This window comes from Entelurus aequoreus, linkage group LG06 (assembly GCF_033978785.1).
Source record: "Entelurus aequoreus isolate RoL-2023_Sb linkage group LG06, RoL_Eaeq_v1.1, whole genome shotgun sequence".
Taxonomy (NCBI): Eukaryota; Metazoa; Chordata; class Actinopteri; order Syngnathiformes; family Syngnathidae; genus Entelurus; species Entelurus aequoreus.
In genome coordinates, this window is record NC_084736.1 from 78,576,171 (window position 1) to 78,600,040 (window position 23,870).

At 37.5% G+C, this 23,870-nt stretch overlaps 1 protein-coding gene across 2 annotated transcripts in view; it reads right to left on the minus strand.

The window, feature by feature from the left end:
- Positions 1–23,870, minus strand: part of LOC133652640 (semaphorin-4C-like) — a 317,761-nt gene that overhangs the window by 42,253 nt on the left and 251,638 nt on the right. For both annotated transcript variants that reach the window (XM_062051606.1, XM_062051607.1), the window contains 2 exons: positions 22,704–22,858; positions 4,916–4,978 (listed from right to left, as the gene is read on the minus strand). In XM_062051606.1, coding sequence (XP_061907590.1) covers positions 4,916–4,978; positions 22,704–22,858 — 218 coding nt within the window. The remainder of the gene's footprint in view (positions 1–4,915; positions 4,979–22,703; positions 22,859–23,870) is intronic.

Here is a 23,870-nt window from a genome sequence, read left to right on the forward strand (position 1 = left end):
CACTTCACTTCTTTGAGAATTTGTTGGATTACTTGACAGAAAATGAGTTATGTTCAAGAAAATGCAGCTTTTTTAATAATAATAATAATTAGGGATGTCCGATAATGGCTTTTTGCCGATATCCGATATTCCGATATTGACCAAACCCTTAATTACCGATACCGATATCAACCGATACCGATATATACAGTCGTGGAATTAACACATTATTATGCCTAAATTGGACAACCAGGTATGGTGAAGATGAGGTCCTTTTTAAAAAAAATAAAAAAATAAAATCAGATAAATAAATTAAAAACATTTTCTTGAATAAAAAAGAAAGTAAAACAATATAAAAACAGTTACATATAAACTAGTAATTAATGAAAATGAGTCAAATTAACTGTTAAAGGTTAGTACTATTAGTGGAGCAGCAGCACGCACAATCATGTGTGCTTACGGACTGTATCCCTTGCAGACTGTATTGATATATATTGATATATAATGTAGGAAGCAGAATATTAATAACAGAAAGAAACAACCCTTTTGTGTGAATGGGGGAGGGAGGTTTTTTGGGTTGGTGCACTAATTGTAAGTGTATCTTGTGTTTTTTATGTGGATTTAATAAATTAAAAAAAAAAAAACCCCAAAAAAACAAAAAAAAAATCGATACTGATAATAAAAAAAACGATACCGATCATTTCCGATATTACATTTTAACGCATTTATCGGCCGATAATATCGGCAGACCGATATTATCGGACATCTCTACTTAGTATAGTTCAAGACTTACGGTCATTAGAAAACATCACTGCACATCATAATGGCAGCTACACTTTACATCTTAAAGATATACAAACAATTATTTGGGAATACCCGGCGGGCCAGATTGAAAAGCTTAACGGGCCTTAATCTGCCCACCAGCTCTGGTGTGGACTGCTTCTAAATGCCTGTTTGAAAAGATGGCAAAATGTCACAGGTGATATAACATGACTGAGCAGTGAATGAGTGTCTTCCTGATGATGCCTTGCACAGAGGTCAAATGTTTATGCTCGTTGTCCACCAGGGTTGGAACCACCACCACCTCAGCGGGGATTTTCCGTCTCCTGCTCTTTCACAGATACCCTCCAAATCGTGACGGTTCGGAGGCTGTCGCTAGGCAACCCAAAAGTTTCAGCTCGTGCTCAAGCCTCTCTTTTGGGCCTGGATGTGCTGGATCATCGCCATGCATGTTCCGGGAGGTTCTCGTTAAAAGACGCTACATTCCACGGTCATGTTCCACTAGCCCCTCGACGCGGTCACGTCTCGCATTTCTTCCCTTTTCTAATTTTAGCGCCAACAGTGGTTAAAAAACGTAAAAAAACAAGGCCAGCAACACCCGTGTCCTTCTTAGAATTTGAATGCAAACTGCACAGGCGCTACCAAAACACAGACCGGTTTCGACAAGGTCTTTGTCAGTGTGCAATTTGGTGGTGTTCGGGTCTGTGGGACCCGTTTTCATTTTTTATTAAAAGAGAAATGATACAATTAATTAATTTTTCAAACTGAGACTCACTGACTTTGGCTCATTTTCTGTGAAGAACATATATCAGAATACATATTTAATGACCACACACCATACACCCTACACATTTCTATTACATATAAGATGTCGTAGACAGGAAGAGGACACACACACACACACACACACACACACACACACACACACACACACACACACACACACACACACACACACACACACACACACACACACACACACACACACACACACACACACACACACACACACACACACACACACACACACACACACACACACACACACACACACACACACACACACAGCAGGCCTAGACAGGAGGAGGACAGAGTGTAGGTACACAGAACATCAGAGGGTCAAATGTGCGAGAAAATGAGAGCAGACAGTGTTGACAAACACTGTTGCAACCTCACAATCAAACACTTTTATGTTAAAATACTGAACAGATGTTAATTGGGATAAGGTAAACATCTGTTTAGTACTTTAACATAAAAGTGTTTGATTGTGAGGCATTAAAAGCCACAAAATGCTACACAGAACATCAGAGGGTCAAATGTGCGAGAAAATGAGAGCAGACAGTGTTGACAAACACTGTTGCAACCTCACAATCAAACACTTTTATGTTAAAATATTGAACAGATGTTTATTGGGATAAGGTAAACATCTGTTTAGTACTTTAACATAAAAGTGTTTGATTGTGAGGCATTAAAAGCCACAAAATGCTAGACAGAACATCAGAGGGTCAAATGTGCGAGAAAATGAGAGCAGACAGTGTTGAAAAACACTGTTGCAACCTCACAATCAAACACTTTTATGGTAAAATACTGAACATATGTTTATTGGGATAAGGTAAACATCTGCTCAGTATTTTAACATAAAAGTGTTTGATTGTGAGGCATTAAAAGCCACAAAATGCTAGACAGAACATCAGAGGGTCAAATGTGCGAGAAAATGAGAGCAGACAGTGTTGAAAAACACTGTTGCAACCTCACAATCAAACACTTTTATGGTAAAATATTGAACAGATGTTTATTGGGATAAGGTAAACATCTGTTTAGTACTTTAACATAAAAGTGTTTGATTGTGAGGCATTAAAAGCCACAAAATGCTAGACAGAACATCAGAGGGTCAAATGTGCGAGAAAATGAGAGCAGACAGTGTTGAAAAACACTGTTGCAACCTCACAATCAAACACTTATATGTTGAAATACTGAACAGATGTTTATTGGGATAAGGTAAACATCTGTTCAGTACTTTAACATAAAAATGTTTGATTGTGAGGCATTAAAAGCCACAAAATGCTACAAAGAACATCAAAGGGTCAAATGTGCGAGAAAATGAGAGCAGACAGTGTTGACAAACACTGTTGCAACCTCACAATCAAACACTTTTATGTTAAAATACTGAACAGATGTTAATTGGGATAAGGTAAACATCTGTTTAGTACTTTAACATAAAAGTGTTTGATTGTGAGGTTGCAACAGTGTTTGTCAACACTGTCTGCTCTCATTTTCTCGCACATTTGACCCTCCGATGTTCTGTGTAGCATTTTGTGGCTTTTAATGCCTCACAATCAAACACTTTTGTTAAAATACTGAACAGATGTTTATTGGGATAAGGTAAACATCCGTTCAGTACTTTAACATAAAAGTGTTTGATTGTAAAAGTGTTTGATTGTGAGGCATTAAAAGCCACAAAATGCAACGGGTCCATCAGACCCACAAACGCTGGCTGAGTAACAACAATATGAACGTTGCATGGAAATTTCTCCTGCCAGTTTCTGCATCCCACACAAGGTTGCAACATTGTTTGTCAACACTGTCTGCTCTCATTTTCTCGCACATTTTGACCCTCTGATGTTCTGTGTAGCATTTTGTGGCTTTTAATGCCTCACAATCAAACACTTTTATGTTAAAGTACTAAACAGATGTTTACCTTATCCCAATTAACATCTGTTCAGTATTTTAACATAAAAGTGTTTGATTGTGAGGTTGCCCATGAAACAAAAACCTCTACGTAGGTCTCACTTATACCTAGATTTCATTCACTGACAACCCCCAGCAAAAATCAACAGAAAGTTGGCAATTCCCCCTTCAAAACAAAAGTTTTGTAAAAACAGTCACCTTTGCCTCTTTGAGCTATAATTTGACCCCCTTAACATGCTTCAAAACTGACCAAATTGGACACACACATCAGGACTGGCAAAAATTGCGATCAAATAAAAAAAAACAACCCCAAAACTCAAAATTGCGCTCTGGCGCCCCCTAGGAAGAAAACACAGACAAAACTGCTCTTCGGAAGAAAACACAGACACAACTGCCTGTAACTCCCAGTAGGAATATCGTAGAGACATGAAACACAAACCTCTATGTAGGTCTCACTTATACCTAGATTTCATTCACTGACAACCCCCAGCAAAAATCAACAGGAAGTTTGCAATTCCCCCTTCAAAACAAAAGTTTTGTAAAAACCGGTCACCTTTTTTCAAACATTATCTCCTCTGAGCGCGTTTGTCGTGTCGGCTTCAAACTAGCACAGGAGAGAGATTGAACCCTTCTGATTAAAAGTTGATGAAATAGTTTTAATTACTGCTCCGGTTTGGATTTTATGTGCCGTCAAAGTCGGTCCATTCCATCGCTGCTTGCAGCCTTAATTTTTAAATGTATTTTATGTTTATAAACTCAGGAAATACGTCCCTGGACACATGAGGACTTTGAATTTGACCAATGTATGATCCTGTAACTACTTGGTATCGGATTGATACCCAAATTTGTGGTATCATCCAAAACTAATGTAAAGCATCCAAACAACAGAAGAATAAGTGATTATTACATTTGAACAGAAGTGTAGATAGAACATGTTGAAAGAGAAATTAAGCAGATATTAACAGTAAATGAACAAGTAGATTAATAATTCATTTTCTACTACTTGTTCTTAATAATAATAGAATGGAAAATGACACAATATGTTACTGCATATGTCAGCAGCTAAATTAGGAGCCTTTGTTTGTTTACTTACTACTAAAATTCAAGTTGTCTTATATTTTATTTAAGGACAAACTTGCAATAATAAACATATATTTAATGTACCCTAAGAGTTTTTTGTTAAAATAAAGCCAATAATGCCATTTTTTGTGGTCCCCTTTGTTTAGAAAAGTGCCTAAAAGTACCAAAAAGTATCGAAATACATGTTGGTACCGGTACCAAAATGTTGGTATTGAGACAACATTTGTGTATACAAATCTCTAATGTATGTTCCTGTTTTGGTTGCAGATTTGAAAGCCAGCACTTAGTAGGGAGAATGTTATTGATTGAAGTGAAACTAATATCGAGAACTGTTCTTGCTTCACTCCTGTGATCCCTTTGAACAAGATGGGCTGCATTGTCCACCTACCTGGTTGCTCTTGCCCTTGATGACACACTCCCGCTTCTTATCCATCGGAGCTTGCCAGTCAATCTGCAGGCCAGGGAAAGAAACACAATGTGATTAGAGACCTCGTCGACAAAATTGTTTGTTTCCACGTATTGTCGTCAGATTCTGCTCATTCACTGACTGATGACAACAAACATACTCGTACATAAATACAGACTTGATCGTTTAACAAGTGCATGTTGCTACATGACGAGCCATTTTGGAAACCACATAAATGTTGTTTTTCAATCACTCGTTCGTGTTGTAAAGACGTGAGCACGCATGTTTCCTGTTGGACTATGTCAGAGGTCGGCAACCCATAATGTTGAAAGAGCCATATTGGACCGAAAATAATTTAAAAATAAATCTGTCTGGTGCCGCAAAAAATTAAAAGTCTTATATAAGTGTTATGATGAAGGCAACACATGATGTAAGTGTCTATATTAGCTATAATAGCCAACTATCAAAATGACGTTTAAAAAGTCTTATATAAGTGTTATAATGAAGGTAACACATGATGTAAGTGTCTATATTAGCTATATTAGCCTACTATCAAAATGACATTTAAAAAGTCTTATATAAGTGTTATAATGAAGGCAACACATGATGTAAGTGTCTATATTAGCTATATTAGCCTACTATCAAAATTACTTTAAAAGCCTTATATAAGTGTTATACTGAAGGCAACACATGATGTAAGTGTCTATATTAGCCTACTATCAAAATGACTTTAAAAGTCTTATATAAGTGTTATAATGAAGACAACACATGATGTAAGTGTCTATATTAGCTATATTAGCCTACTATCAAAATGACTTTAACAGCCTTATATAAGTGTTATACTGAAGGCAACACATGATGTAAGTGTCTATATTAGCTATATTAGCCTACTATCAAAATGACTTTAAAAAGCCTTATATAAGTGTTATAATGAAGACAACACATGATGTAAGTGTCTATATTAGCCTACTATCAAAATGACTGTAAAAGTCTTATATAAGTGTTATAATGAAGGCAACACATGATGTAAGTGTCTATATTAGCCTACTATCAAAATGACTTTAAAAGTCTTATATAAAAGTTATAATGAAGGCAACACATGATGTAAGTGTCTATATTAGCCTACGATCAAAATGACTTTAAAAGTCTTATATAAGTGTTACACTGAAGGCAACACATGATGTAAGTGTCTATATTAGCTATATTAGCCTACTATCAAAATGACTTTAACAGCCTTATATAAGTGTTATACTGAAGGCAACACATGATGTAAGTGTCTATATTAGCTATATTAGCCTACTATCAAAATGACTTTAAAAAGCCTTATATAAGTGTTATAATGAAGACAACACATGATGTAAGTGTCTATATTAGCCTACTATCAAAATGACTGTAAAAGTCTTATATAAGTGTTATAATGAAGGCAACACATGATGTAAGTGTCTATATTAGCCTACTATCAAAAAGACTTAAAAAGTCTTATATAAGTATTATAATGAAGGCACCACATGATGTAAGTGTCTATATTAGCCTACTATCAAAATGACTCTAAAAGTCTTATATAAGTGTTATAATGAAGGCAACACATGATGTAAGTGTCTATATTAGCTATATTAGCCTACTATCAAAATGACTTTAAAAGTCTTATATAAGTGTTGTAATGAAGGCAACACATGATGTAAGTGTCTATATTAGCTATATTAGCCTACTATCAAAGGCTGACGCAAATCTTCGTTGACAGAAATGTTGTATTTTAATTTGTATTCTACACATTTTTGCAACATTGGAAATCATTAGTAAAACGGAGGCTTCTCAAAAATGAATTAATACATGGGTGTGGAGGGAGGGCGTGGCCTGCGGGCCTGCCGCGGAACGGGGTGTGCCAGGACCGGCCTCGAAGACAGCGACAGGTGCGTAGATGGCCCCGGTGGGCCTTGTTATCTAATCACCTGTCGCCTTTATTAGCAGCAGCCGGCATGAGACACGTTGTTGGAGCGAGAGCGAGAGAGAGAGTGAGAGACGGACGCAGAGAAAACATTTTTGCTGGAAAACAAAAGACTTGCACGATTTTTAATGAAAATAAAAGAGTGTTGCAACCCTGATCCGGGCTCTAATGGCAGTATTTGGTGGTCTGAGGAACCCGCTGGTGGGCAACCTCCACAATGGGAAAAACTGACCACCATACTGTATGTCTATGCAAACTACTTAAATGGGTGTTTTTACATATCGTCTCAGACTGATGGCAGTGAAGAGCAGAGCAGAACTTTCTTTGACATTCCACTCCCGGGGGGGTATGATAACAGGTGGTCTTACCTTACAGCAAGACTCGGAAAGCACAACCAGCCTGTGTTGGCACGTGACGGTGTGTGTGTGTGTGTGTGTGCGGCACATCCCCGTGTGAGTATTTAATAACTTCTCGTTAGAGTAAATCAGATAACAATCCCTGAACTACCGCCTGCAGGCTGCTCACCGTGCCGTCACACCTTCTCTATTTGTATTGATCGCAATACGAGCCAATTACTGAGGGAGGGAAGCCAAACCAGATTGGGTTTATGAAGCTTCTTTCGGAATATATGAGCGTCTGCGTATCAGGCAAGAAATGAATTCCCCTCTAAGTAATTGCAACGAAACGAGATCCACACATCAAAACATGGACAATACAACTTGACAGTAAGTGCGAGAAATCTGCAGTACCGCATTTTCCCGGACTACATGGCGCACTTACAATCCTTTTTCCCCCCTCAAAACCCGACAGTGCGCCTTATAACCCGGTGCGCCTAATGTAAGGAAAACGCTTGGTTGAGCTTACCGACCTCGAAGCAATTTTTATTTGGTACATAGTGTGATGATAAGTGTGACCAGTAGATGGCAGTCAAACATAAGAGATAAGTGTAGGCTGCACCATTTGATGAGCTTCAACATGGGAGTATTAATCACTCGATCAATCAATGTTTACTTATATAGCCCTAAATCACGAGTGTCTCAAAGGGCTGCACAAGCCACAACGACATCAGGGCAAGGAAAAACTCAACCCAATGGGATAATGAGAAACCTTGGAGGGGACCGCAGATGTGGGGACCCCCGCCCTGGGCGACCAGTGCAATGGACGTCGAGTGGATCTAGCATAATATTGTGAGAGTCCAGTCCATAGTGGATCTAACATAATAGTGTGAGAGTCCAGTCCATAGTGGATCTAACATAATAGTAGGAGTCCAGTCCATAGTGGGTCTAACATAATAGTGAGAGTCCAGTCCATAGTGGGTCTAACATAATAGTGAGAGTCCAGTCCATAGTGGGTCTAACATAATAGTGAGAGTCCAGTCCATAGTGGATCTAACATAATAGTGAGAGTCCAGTCCATAGTGGGTCTAACATAATAGTGAGAGTCCAGTCCATAGTGGGTCTATCATAATAGTGTGAGAGTCCAGTCCATAGTGGATCTAACATAATAGTGTGAGTCCAGTCCATAGTGGATCTAACATAATAGTGTGAGTCCAGTCCATAGTGGATCTAACATAATAGTGTGAGAGTCCAGTCCATAGTGGATCTAACATAATAGTGTGAGTCCAGTCCATAGTGGGTCTAACATAATAGTGAGAGTCCAGTCCATAGTGGGTCTAACATAATAGTGAGAGTCCAGTCCATAGTGGGTCTAACATAATAGTGAGAGTCCAGTCCATAGTGGGTCTAACATAATAGTGAGAGTCCAGTCCATAGTGGGTCTAACATAATAGTGAGAGTCCAGTCCATAGTGGGTCTAACATAATAGTGAGAGTCCAGTCCATAGTGGATCTAACATAATAGTGAGAGTCCAGTCCATAGTGGGTCTAACATAATAGTGAGAGTCCAGTCCATAGTGGGTCTATCATAATAGTGTGAGAGTCCAGTCCATAGTGGATCTAACATAATAGTGTGAGTCCAGTCCATAGTGGATCTAACATAATAGTGTGAGTCCAGTCCATAGTGGATCTAACATAATAGTGTGAGAGTCCAGTCCATAGTGGATCTAACATAATAGTGTGAGTCCAGTCCATAGTGGGTCTAACATAATAGTGAGAGTCCAGTCCATAGTGGGTCTAACATAATAGTGAGAGTCCAGTCCATAGTGGGTCTAACATAATAGTGAGAGTCCAGTCCATAGTGGGTCTAACATAATAGTGAGAGTCCAGTCCATAGTGGGTCTATCATAATAGTGTGAGAGTCCAGTCCATAGTGGATCTAACATAATAGTGAGAGTCCAGTCCATAGTGGATCTAACATAATAGTGTGAGTCCAGTCCATAGTGGATCTAACATAATAGTGTGAGAGTCCAGTCCATAGTGGATCTAACATAATAGTGTGAGAGTCCAGTCCATAGTGGATCTAACATAATAGTGTGAGAGTCCAGTCCATAGTGGATCTAACATAATAGTGTGAGTCCAGTCCATAGTGGATCTAACATAATAGTGAGAGTCCAGTCCATAGTGGATCTAACATAATAGTGTGAGAGTCCAGTCCATAGTGGATCTAACATAATAGTGAGAGTCCAGTCCATAGTGGATCTAACATAATAGTGAGAGTCCAGTCCATAGTGGATCTAACATAATAGTGAGAGTCCAGTCCATAGTGGATCTAACATAATAGTGTGAGAGTCCAGTCCATAGTGGATCTAACATAATAGTGAGAGTCCAGTCCATAGTGGATCTAACATAATAGTGAGAGTCCAGTCCATAGTGGATCTAACATAATAGTGAGTCCAGTCCATAGTGGATCTAACATAATAGTGAGAGTCCAGTCCATAGTGGATCTAACATAATAGTGAAAGTCCAGTCCATAGTGGATCTAACAAAATAGTGAGAGTCCAGTCCATAGTGGATCTAGCATAATAGTGTGAGAGTCCAGTCCATAGTGGATCTAACATAATAGTGTGAGAGTCCAGTCCATAGTGGATCTAACATAATAGTGAGAGTCCAGTCCATAGTGGATCTAAAAAAATAGTGAGAGTCCAGTCCATAGTGGATCTAACATAATAGTGAGTCCAGTCCATAGTGGATCTAACAAAATAGTGAGAGTCCAGTCCATAGTGGATCTAACATAATAGTGAGTCCAGTCCATAGTGGATCTAACATAATAGTGAGAGTCCAGTCCATAGTGGATCTAACAAAATAGTGAGAGTCCAGTCCATAGTGGATCTAACATAATAGTGAGAGTCCAGTCCATAGTAGATCTAACATAATAGTGTGAGAGTCCAGTCCATAGTGGATCTAACATAATAGTGAGAGTCCAGTCCATAGTGGATCTAAAAAAATAGTGAGAGTCCAGTCCATAGTGGATCTAACCTAATAGTGAGTCCAGTCCATAGTGGATCTAACAAAATAGTGAGAGTCCAGTCCATAGTGGATCTAACATAATAGTGAGTCCAGTCCATAGTGGATCTAACATAATAGTGAGAGTCCAGTCCATAGTGGATCTAACAAAATAGTGAGAGTCCAGTCCATAGTGGATCTAACATAATAGTGAGAGTCCAGTCCAGAGTGGATCTAACATAATAGTGTGAGAGTCCAGTCCATAGTGGATCTAACATAATAGTGAGAGTCCAGTCCATAGTGGATCTAACAAAATAGTGAGAGTCCAGTCCATAGTGGATCTAACATAATAGTGAGAGTCCAGTCCGTAGTGGATCTAACATAATAGTGTGAGAGTCCAGTCCATAGTGTGTATAAGGTAAGACATATTATCTGGCGCTTTGTTTCGCAATATTATGCAAAAGCAACTTGTCTTACCTTCTGGTACCTGCTGATCTGTATTTGGGATCTGCATAAATCCTGAAAAATTGCATGCGTCCGCCTTTGTAGTCCGTGCCGACAACGTAGTCGATAAGCTTCTTTTTTGTCTCTATCTTCTTGTTATGGGACATTCATCCTCCGCTGTTGCCATTTCTAATATAAAGTAGTGTAAAGTTCTTACTTATATCTGTCAGTAAACTCGCCATGAAAAGCGCTAAAACATACCGGTGTAGTGAGTTTACTTTATCCACCCAAGGAACTTTAGTTATTAGAGAGTTCCGGTTGGATGGTTTTTCACGGGTGTTGTTGTTTGCGGATGAGGAGATGCTGCTCCGTTATTGATTGAAGTAAAGTCTGAATGTCATTAAAACAGTTAGCGCCATCTTTTGACACTTCTTCCACTCCCGTCCTTGCACGCTACACCGCTACAACAAAGGTGACGGGGAGAAGACGCTGTCGAAGGTGAGCCACGTAAATAAGACCCGCCCACAAAACGGCGCGTCCTGAAGCGACTGTCAGAAAGCGACTTGAAGATGATGAGTAAAACATCATCTATGCAACATTTTGACCAAAGAACCACCATTACATGTTATGTAGACCACAAGGAAGTCTTTTACATTTAGAAAAACAACAAAAAAAAAAACCCTAGCTGTTTGTTTACATGCTTTTTTTTATTTCTCTTTGCTATTTGGGCTTAATGGACCCTAATTAGAATGAAAACTAAAAATCATCTTTATATATGATGTACTTAGTCCATAAGTACACAAACGTGTACTTCATGTGTAGTGACATGCTAATGTTTATTTTTACACTTTTTTCCCCAAATTCCATTGTATGTTATACTTTTCTGACACCACCAGATGGCAGTATAAGTGTCCACATAAGTGGCCATAAGACCCCAATTCAGTAGTGTACACAATTTTGGAAATAAGAGCTAAAAGGTGCTGTCCACGCATGTGGCCACTAAGGCCTTCAGAGGTAATGCGTCCTATAATCCGGCGCGCCTTATATATGAAAAAATATCAAAAATAGACCATTCATCGGCAGTGCGCCTTATAATCCGGTGCGCCCTATGGCCCGGAAAATACGGTATTTGTTTTACACCCAAAAGCAGCACAAAGTACAATTTTAACATGTAGACCAGGGGTGTCCAAACTTTTTCCACTGAGGGCCGCAAACGGAAAAATTAAAGCATGTGGGGGCCATTTTGATATTTTTCATTTTCAAACCATAACAAAATATATGGATTTTAAAAATGTATTTTACCTTTAGAGGTTCCGGGGACCATAAAGGGTCTCAGTTATTAAAATGTTAAAAATAAGTCCAATTTTTATTATTATTTTTTATTTAACGCTTACAGTAAATCTCTATATCAACTTAAAAAAAAAAAAAGGTTTTACGGCATCTCTGTCAAAAACAACTTTGTTTTTTATAGTAAAACTGAAATATGCAGTATTTAGTAATTAGAGCCATAAAAGATCAATAATGCAGGACACCATTGATTTTAATTATTTAATATTTTTGAGTCATCACAGTGAAAAGATAAATAAAATACCACTTACTATATTTGGGATTCAAAAGGTTCCCCACTCATAAAGTGATACATTTTAATTTATTTATTTATTTTTTAACTTTCAACACTTAAGTTACGAGACCAACTTCAGATATATCTGTCCATTTTACGTTTTAACTATTATTTTGATTGTTTTATGCTCTTTTGTCAAAGAAAACTTTTTTTATGGCAGCTCCACAATATATGCAATATTTACCACATAAAACATTTTAAAGTGAAATATTTGAAGTAATTGGAGCCTTGAAAATAATTCATTATAACATGGATTTTTTTTGTCATTATTATTTTTTTGAGCAATGGCAAAAAAATAAAAAATAAAGAAAGACAAAAGAAAAAAAAACCCAGCCTCGTTAGATTTCACCTCATTCCACTTTTTTGAATGTTCTTTTTTTATTTGTTACAATAGTATTTCCAGAATGTGTGGCGGGCCGGTACACAATTAGCTGCGAACCGCAAATGGCCCCCGGGCCGCACTTTGGACACCCCTGATGTAAACGTTCTCTGCGACTATTCCTGAAGTAAAACCCTAACCTGGCAAAATGACCCCAATCCACAAAACAGACTAGCATTGTTTTTTACCCTCATCACAAATAAAAACCTTTCAGTTGGATGCATTTTTAAATGACATTTTTCCCAGATTGTAAGTAGAGCATCAAAACGCTTCATTAAAAATTGCACTTAACACTTAACAATAAACATGCTGAAACCTGGCTTCTAATGTGGTTTTCTGTGATACTGTCATGACCTCCTGATGGCAGAGGCAAACAGGCTTGCTGCCTTTGAACTTGCTGAAGTTCAGAAGCGAGGCCTCTAGCGACACACCATTGCTGTCAAGGTTAGACGCAGTGTGGCAGCGTTTCTACATTTCTTTTAAAAATCCTGGGGGTTATGGAACAAAATGTTAAGTGGAAAAAAAACCCAAAAAACTTCACCAGACCTAAACTGGAGAATCTGAGTGTTTGTACATCAAGACACAGGCAGATCCTCGACCCAAATTAAAGGCCTATTGAAATGAAATTGTTTTATTTAAACGGGGTTAGCAGATCCATTCTATGTGTCATACTTGATCATTTCGCGATATTGCCATATTTTTGCTGAAAGGATTTAGTAGAGAACAACGACGATAAAGTTTGCAACTTTTGGTCTCTGATAAAAAAAAGCCTTGCCTGTACCGGAAGTAGCGCGACGACACCGGAGGAAGGACTGCTCACATTTCCCCATTGTTTACACCAGCAGCGAGAGAGATTCGGACCGAGAAAGCGACGATTACCACATTAATTTGAGCCAGGATGAAAGATTCGTGGATGAGGAACGTTAGAGTGACGGACTAGAATGCAGTGCAAGACATATCTTTTTTCGCTCTGACCGTAACTTAGGTACAAGCTGGCTCATTGGATTCCACACTCTCTCCTTTTTCTATTGTGGATCACGGATTTGTATTTTAAACCACCTCGGATACTATATCCTCTTGAAAATGAGAGTCGAGAACGCGAAATGGACATTCACAGTGACTTTTATCTCCACGACAATACATCGGCGAAGCACTTTAGCTACGGAGCTAACGTGATAGCATCGTGCTTATCTGCATATAGAAACAAAATAAATAAATCCCTGACTGGAAGGATAGACAGAAGATCAACAATACTATTAACCAGGGACATGTAAATACACAGTTAATAATTTCCAGCCTGGCGAAGCTTAAAAATGCTGTTGCTAACGACGCCATTGAAGCTAACTTAGTATAACGGGACCTCACAGAGCTGTGATAAAAACATTAGCGCTCCACCTACGCCAGCCAGCCCTCATCTGCTCATCAACACCCGTGCTCACCTGCGTTCCAGCGATCGACGGAAGGACTAAGGACTTCACCACGATCATCCGGGCGGTCAGTGGCTAGCGTCGGCTAGCGCGTCTGCTATCCGAGTCAAAGTCTTCCTGGTTGTGTTGCTGTAGTCCGCCGCTAATACACCGATCCCACCTACAACTTTCTTCTTTGCGGTCTCCATTGTTCATTAAACAAATTGCAAAAGATTCACCAACACAGATGTCCAGAATACTGTGGAATTTTGAGATGAAAACAGAGCTTTTTGTATTGTATTCAATGGGGTACCGATACTTCTGTTTCACTGGTTACGTCACGCGCATACGTCATCATATATGGACGTTTTCAACCGGAAGTTTAGCGGGAAATTTAAAATTGCACTTTATAAGTTAACCCGGCCGTATTGGCATGTGTTGCAATGTTAAGATTTCATCATTGATATATAAACTATCAGACTGCGTGGTCGCTAGTAGTGGCTTTCAGTAGGCCTTTAAGACCCTGACTGATGGTGACTGCAGCCTAAAAACCGTAAGATATTATATTTGAGAGAAAATCTGTCGACCAATTTTTTTTTTGTCTCTTGTTCTTCTTTTTGCATATTGATGACGCTTGTAATTTTCTTCTGGTCTTAAGAATGTGCTCAGAAGTGTATGGTCTACTCCAGTGTTTTTCAACCACTGTGTGAGTTACAGTCTGGTGTGCCGTGGGAGATGATCTAGTTTCACCTATTTGGGTTACAAATATTTTTTGCAAACCAGTAATTATAGTCTGCAAATTATGTGTTCAGTGTTTCCCATAAACTGCAAAGATACCTGTGGCGGTGGGGGCGTGGCTATGGGCGTGGTCACCATGACATCATCGAGTAATTTGCATAATTTACAATGATATGATTTTCTCTAAAAAGGCTCAAAAAATGTGTACTTACTAATTAATAATAACAGTTTTGTTTTAAACATCCATCCATCCATCCATTTTACAATATAATTACAACACTTTATGTACATATTTATATACAGATTTGAACAATAAGTTATTCACTGAAATATATTTATTAATTGTGGTTCTTACAAAAAATATATCTTATAAAATATAAAAGCTAAAATGTCTCATAAAGCTCTGCCCCTTTAATTAGTGCATACTAAATAATTTAACTTTAGCCTACTACTACAACCATATTATTTACCAGCAACATAAAGTGAAACAGAGGCAGAGGTGTCCTGCCACAGTCAGTAACAAATAAACAGAAAACGGGCCGCCACAAATAAATGAATGTGTGGGAAACACTGTGTGTTGTTGTTGAGTGTCGGTGCTGTCTAGAGCTCGGCAGAGTAACCGTGTAATACTCTTCCATATCAGTAGGTGGCAGCCGTAGATGTCGGAAACAGCGGGAGGCAGCGTGCAGGGCAAAAGGTGTCATCTTACTGCGAGGTTTGTTCTCCCAGGACGCAAACGGACTATTCCGGACAGGACTTAAAGGTAGGAACATATTTATTTTCTCAATGAATCCTACACAGGACAAAGGCCGGAACCAAAGAAAAGAAAAGTGTGGCGTTCACACGAGAAGCTAACGAACAAAAACAACTTAAAGCAGGAAACATAGAAGCTAAACACTTCACATGGACTATGGCATGGAAGAAACAAGACTTACTGTGGCATGAAACAACTAACACTTATGTGGACACGGCATGAATCGAACAACTAGCAAAAACTTGGGATTGGACATGAAAACGAGCAGCATGTACTAAGCATGAAACAAGCAATCACATGACACAAGAAATGACGCCAGGCCGACTGACAGGCAAAAACGGGCTTAAATACTGGTCTCTTGATTAGAGCAGGTGCGTGTACCGAACACCAGAGGCAGGTGAAACTAATAGGTCGCCATGGAAACTACAACAAACAAGGGTGCACAAAAACAGGAACCACATGGAGTCTTAAACTAACAGAAAATAACAAAAAACATGATCCAGACCACAGGTCATGACAAAAGGTATCTAATGCTGAAACCAAAAATAAACAAAAGGTGAGTGCTCCTAAGAAAAGGCACTGAAGCGTAGGGAAGGCTATGCAGAATGAAACTAAAACTGAACTGGCTACAAAGTAAACAAAAACAGAATGCTGGACGACAGCAAAGACTTACTGTGGAGCAAAGACGGCGTCCACAATGTACATCCGAACATGACATGACCATCAAAGATTTCCCCACAAAGAAGGATCAAAACAACTGAAATATCGCTCAAAGGAAGACATGAAACTGCTACAGGAAAATACCAAAAAAAAGAGAAAAATGTCACGGCTGTCATATTTGCCCACAGGCGCTCTCTCTCCGCTGCGGGCGTACCTCCTCGCGCCTGCAGACAATCGGCAATCTGCGCACCTGCTCGTGATGAGCGAGGGGGTGCATGTTATATCAACTAAAGCCCACACTTAAACTTTCCACATGCAAGATTGAATCCATTGTAACCTATTTTTATGGGCTTTCCTCTTTGTGATGTTAAATTCCTATTGTACGCTGTTATACAGTATATGCCTTGCGCTCTTATTTTGAAGGCGCTAAGAGCGGAAGTGATGACACGTTGGAGTGGAGCGGAGGTTTTTGAAAGAAGGTAAATAAAGTGGTCCTCCTGTAAACTGGAGCCTCCGTGTTTATTATTTTGTAGTTTCATACAGTATAGGCGACATTTATAAACGCCTAAAAGTTATTTAATAAGCAGCCAAAAAGTGCAAAAACAATAATGTTCATGTTGGAGGAGTTGTGAATGACCGCAGGGCCACAACATTAGGTACACCTGCAGACTGCAGCACGGATTTCATATTTCATTCATTCACAACTCCTCCAACACGAACATTATTGTTTTTGCACTTTTTGGCTTCTTATTAAATAACTTTTTTAAATAGATTCAATCTTGCACGGGGAATGTTTAAGTGTGGGCTTTAGTTGATATAACACTCCCGTCAGGGGGTGCATTAATCCAGCACAACAGCGGCGCATGGACTTCATTTATAAGTAAAGGTAAGACCATAATAACGTTTTTTTTTTAATTAAATGTGCTTTTTGTGTGCTACAGTTTGTATGTGTAAAGTTAAAGTTAAGTTAAAGTACCAATGATTGTCACACACACGCTAGGTGTGGTAATATTTGTCCTGTGCATTTGACCCATCCCCTTGTTCACCCGCTATTTTATTTTATTTTTTTTAATCTTTCCTTTCTAATCCATTTTCTACCGCTTGTTACTCTCGGTGTCTCCTAGCCGCTCAGGCCAATCATACTGTCTAAAAATGAATTTTCCCATCGATAACATGACAATGTTAAATGTTGATGAACATCAATGTTAATTGATGTTAAATGACGACAAATGTATATATGTGTATATATATATATATATAAATATATATATATATATATATATATATATATATATATATATATATATATATATATATATATAAATATATATATATATATATATATATATATATATATATATATATATATATATATATATAAATATATATATATATATATATATATATATATATATATATATATATATATATATATATATATATATATATATATATATATATATATATATATATATATATATATATACACACACAGCCTGGCCTCCGGCCAAATTTTTTTAACCCAATGCGGCCCCCGAGTCAACAAGTTTGGGGACCCCTGATTTACAGTAACACTCAACAGCTAAGCTACACACATAGTCTTACACCATACACACTCTCGGATTTTGTCACACTCCATTTCTTTAGATTAGTTTATTAGTTAGTATTGTTTAGCATTATTATATATATTGACTATATATATATAATAAAGTATTGAACATTACCACCCCCTGGTGTCTGTTGCCGTCATCTCCCTTAGTCAAACCATAACAATAAAGCCACCAAAATCGGAGCGCAAGACAAGAACTAAAACACTACACGCAGGAAGACAGCAAAAAAGTCCAAATAAGTCAGGGCGTGATGTGACAGGTGGTGACAGTACACCTACTTTGAGACAAGAGCTATAGTGATGCATGCTTGGTTATGGTTTAAAGTCATACCCAACAATTGCGACAACGACTTTATACTGTCAACCGAGTTTCGTTTTTTAATGATTTCTGCTGGTGGTGAGCCTCCGCATTTTTTTCAACGCCAAAAATGTGCTTTGGCTCCGAAAAGGTTGAAAAACACCAGGTCTACTCAACACTCAATTCTACCACACATTCCATTCATTCGCTGTCAATATATTGATTTAGTTGCGGGGTCTCTGTGTGAAAGCCTCTTTTTGAGTCAATAGGCTCCCTTTGATAGTTTTCTATTCGTCCTGCAGCTCTGCCAATGTTAGTTTAACAGCGCGTCGGAAAAAAAATAAAGAGTGGATCAGAAATTGTAAAAGCCAGAAAAAAATCGTTCATTCTCGTCCGTCGGGCCTTTAAGAGACGGTTTGTCAATCCATGCTTTTTCATTGTAGTGGATGTTAACACACTCACAAGAAACAAGGGTGCTGAAAAGTGGGTGATGCTAAAATGCAGAAACTGAAATTGAAGACCGATTTAGCAAGGACGACTCAAGTGACTACTCAATATTTGTGAACTTGGTTTGATTGTTGAGAAGTTTGTCATTGTCGAGCCTCCGGAGACATGGACTGTATCTGTTCCGTACAACAGGCATGTCTAGTAGTGCTTCTTGCTTCAATGGCGCCCCTGTGCTAGAACCCCCTTTGGGGGCTGAGGCCCAGCGGTCGACTCAACCCCTCACTTCACGGTTTGGTTTAATCCACTTCATGTGAGCAGAATGTAAATCCTGATATGATGGGCAAATAGCTTAAGCGCTGATCCTTTGGCGCCCCCTAGAGCAGTGGTCCCCCACCGATACCGGGCCGCAGCCGCACAAGAAATGTAAAAAAAAATATATATATATATATATATATATATATATTTTTTTTTTTTAAATTAAATCAACATAAAAAACACAATATATACATTATATATCAATATAAATCAATACAGTCTGCAGGGATACAGTTCTTAAGCACACATGATTGTATTTCTTTATGACAAAAAAAAAAAAAAAATTCTACAGTTATTATTGAGAATATACTTATTTTAAGGTATTTTTGGGTTCATTGAGGTTAGCTAACTTTACTTGTTTTGGAAAGTCTTGAGAAGCCAAATTGTCTTGTTCTATTGGCAGATAATTTTGCTTAGCTTAAATAAAATACCCCTAAATTTTGTATTTTTTTTCCTTGTTTTTGAACACTGACTTTTTGCAGTGTATAGAAATAGAAAATCTGGTGAAATTTTTTTTTCTTTAAAAACGTGTTTATATACTTTACGTGTTGAGCTGTTTCAAAAAGCATAATGTTTAAAAACATTTCATAGAGCAAATTAATTGTCATGGTATTAAAAACTTTAAAAACGCTCTGTCTAGGGTATACTTGTTAATGACGAAAGATCATGTCTTTCTGCGATTAATCGCAATTAATTTTGAGTTAACTATGGACAAATGGGATTAATCGCGATTAAATATTTTAATCATTTGATCGTAACAATCCATATTTTGCGTTATCAATGTGTGAAACTGCTATCTAAACATGGAGGTGTAGCTCCTCTCCTCTAAATGCCAGTGCTCCTAAAGCAGCAATACAAATCCTGTATTCCTATAAAAATAGAAAATCTGCAAGAATTTATTTTAATTTTCTTTAAAAACGTGTTTATATACTTTACATGTTGAGCTGTTTCAAAAAGCATAATGTTTAAAATCATTTCATAAAGCAAATGAATTATCATGGTATTAAAAACTTTAAAAACGCTCTGTCTAGGGTATACTTGTTAATGACGAAAAATCATGTCTTTCTGCGATTAATCACAATTAATTTTGCGTTAACTATGGACAAATGGGATTAATCTCGATTAAATATTTTAATAGTTTGATCGTAACAATCCATATTTTGCGTTATTAATGTGTGAAACTGCTATCTAAACATGGAGGTGTAGCTCCTCTCCTCTAAATGCCAGTGCTCCTAAAGCAGCAATACAAATCCTGTATTCCTATAAAAATAGAAAATCTGCAAGAATTTTTAAACATTTTCTTTAAAAACGTGTTTATATACTTTATATGTTGAGCTGTTTCAAAAAGCATAATGTTTAAAAACATTTCATAAAGCAAATTTACGGAGCCCCTAAAAGGACATTGGGGGAATTTTTTTTTTTTATAATTGTTTTTTATTTTTATTTTTTTTTAGACATGTATCTCGAGAAACTATCTCGTGCGCACAAGAAACTTTCTCGTACGCACAAGAAACGTTTTATAAAGTTATAAAAAAATAAAAAACAATTAAAAAAAAATATTTTTTTTGACATGTATCTCGTGCGCACGATTTTTTTTTTTTTAGACATGTATCTCGTGCGCACGTGGAAGTTTTTATAAAGTTATAAAAAAATAAAAAAATAAAAATTATACATTTAAAAAAATTTTTTTTTATAACTTTACAAAAACTTTCTTGTGCGCACAAGATAGTTTCTCGTGCACACAAGATACATGTCTAAAAAATAAATCAATAAAAAAAAATTATAAAAAAAAAAAAATCCCCTAATGTCCCTTTAGGGGCTCCGTAAATTTGCTTTATGAAATGTTTTTAAACATTATGCTTTTTTTCCCTTTTTTTTAGCATGTATCTCGTGCGCACGAGAAAGTTTTTATAAAGTTATCAAAGAAAAAAAAAAAATATATGTATTTTTTTATTTTATTTTTTTGACATGTATCTCGTGCGCACGAGATACATGTCTAAAAAAAATAAAATAAAAATAATTATTAATTCATTTTTTATTTTTTTTTATAACTTTATAACAACTTTCTCGTGCGTACGAGATACATGTCTTAAAAAATATATATATATATATATATATATATAACAATTTCTTTTCCCCCCATGTCTCTTTAGGGGCTCCGTACAAATGAATTGTCATGGTATTAAAAACTTTAAAAACGATCTGTCTAGGGTATACTTGTTAATGACGAAAAATTATGTCTTTCTGCGATTAATCGCAATTAATTTTGAGTTAACTATGGACAAATGGGATTAATCGCCATTAAATATTTTAATCGTTTGACAGCGCTAATTAAAATATTAAAACAGTTTGTATATCATTAGCTTCTACTAGCCTATACTTTAATAAAATAAGTACAGACCCAAACACTAGTATGACACATTTCATTTATTACGGCACTATAATCCGCTTTCATTATCTCAGCTTTCTTTTTTGTAAGTTCTCTGTCCTTGAATCAGAAAATGATGCCCCCCACCCCCACCCCCACCCCCACCTCTCAAAAATGTAAAACAAGGGCAGTTTCTAAATGAACAGGCAGCAAGGACACATTAAATTGGCAGGGACTGAAAAGTCAGTTTTATGAGGCTACACGGTTCGACTTGACGTCAGTCTAATTTGTATAATTGGCCATGTGCATGAAATAAAAAAAGCATGCACTTTTTTAAAATGTATTTTATTTCTATGTTCCACAAGCAAAAAAAAAACTAACCTTGATCTGCAAATGACCATAACAAGTGCAATAAACACTTCCTGTCTTTAACTTTTAATGCACACCCTGTGGGAATTCAGCTACCCTCTGTAGGCAACCCAACAAAAGACTCTTTACTGAAAAATCCCAATATAAATATATTTATCATCACATCTCTAGTATCTAAATAGGTTTGCTAATAAATACATACTACTATGAAGCCACGCTGTTGTAACACGTGGCTTGGCGTTGTCTTGCTCAAATAAGCAGGGGCGTCCATGATAACGTTGCTTGGATGTCAACAACCTGTATGTACCTTTCAGCATTAATGGTGCCTTCACAGATGTGTAAGTTACCCATGCCTTGGGCACTAATACACCCCCGTACCATCACAGATGCTGGCTTTTCAACTTTGCGCCTAGAACAATCCGGATGGTTCTTTGACACGACGTCCACAGTTTTCAAAAACAATTTAAAATGTGGACTCGTCAGACCACAAAACACTTTTCCACTTTGAATCAGTCCATCTTAGACGAGCTCGGGCCCAGCGAAGCCGTCTGCGTTTCTGGGTGTTGTTGATAAACGGCCTTCGCTTCGCATAGTAGAGTTTTAACTTGCACTTACAGATGTAGTATTTGCAAAAAATACCTGTTAAGTATCTTGTCTTTGCAGTCTATTCAACTGAATATAGGTTGACAAGAATTTGCAAATCATTGTATTCTGTTTTTATTTACGATTTAGGCTCCAGCACCCCCGCGACCCTGAGAGGGACAAATGGTAGAAAATTGATGGATGTATGGATGGTGTTGTTTTGTTGAATGGGTGTCTTTTAGTTAAAAATGGCACAAGAAAGTAAGGAGTGGAAGATTTGACATGTAAACAAACTGTTGCGTCACGGTCCACACTATGGTGAGTTCAAGAACCGCCCAAATGAGTAGGACAAAACGATGTTCATCAGTGAAGCATACACACAAACATATTGAACAGCGGGCTTTCTAACAATTGGGAAGGTTTGTGTCATGTTTGTCCTTTGCCGGCAAAGTTCCGAAGCAGTACGTGTGTGTGTGCGGGTGTTGTTGGTGTTACCTGTGGTCTGAGCTGCCTGCTGATGTCGTTGGGGTCCAAGGCAAAGAGCGCCTCGCGGGCGCCCACGTACAAAACTCTCTCGTGCTCCGACAGAGTCAGCATGCTGTAGTTGAACACTCCCTGGATGCCAAACTTGGCCATGCTGTCCAACGAATCTGAGGAATACAAAAACATGGAATTAAAATGCATTCGTTACACCAGCATGACTGTCAATTTTTGCTATTTTAATAATAATAATAATAATAATAATAGATTTTATTTGTAAAAAGCCCTTTACATTGAGCAAACAACCTCAAAGTATTACAGTGTATTCAAATGTTTTAAAAAATTAATAAATACAAATAATAAAAAAAATAAAAAGATAATCAAAATAAATACAAATAAAAACTAGAACAGCCTAATAGCTAGAACTAGTATGCATATATCTATAAAAAGTTGTTTTTTTTTAAAAAGAAGAGTTTTTAAGCCTTTTTTAAAAGGAGTCGGTGCTGTCTAGAGCTCGGCAGAGTAAACGTGTAATACTCTTCCATATTAGTAGGTGGCAGCCGTAGATATCGGAAACAGCGGGAGGCAGGGTGCAGGTAAAAAGGTGTCTAATGCTTAAACCAAAAAAAAACAAAAGGTGAGTGCCTCTAAGAAAAGGCACTGAAGCTTCGGGAAGGCTATGCAGAACGAAACTAAAACTGAACTGGCTACAAAGTAAACAAAAACAGAATGCTGGACGACAGCAAAGACTTACTGTGGAGCAAAGACGGCGTCCACAAAGTACATCCGAACATGACGTGACAATCGACAATGTCCCCACAAAGAAGGATAAAAACAACTGAAATATCGCTCAAAGGAAGCCACAAAACTGCTACAGGAAAATACCAAAAAAAAGAGAAAAAGCCACCAAAATAGGAGTGCAAGACAATAACTTTAAATAAATAAATAAAATTCAAAATGATAATACAAATAAATAAAAATAAAAACTAGAACAGCCTAATAGCTAGAACTAGTATGCATATATCTAAAAAAATGTTTTTTTTTTTTTTTTTAAAAGAAGGGTTTTTGAAGCCTTTTTTAAAAGCGTTCACAGTCTGTGGTGCCCTCAGGTGGTCAGGGAGAGCGTTCCACAGACTGGGAGCGGCAGAACAGAAAGCCCGGTCCCCCATTGTTCGTAGCTTT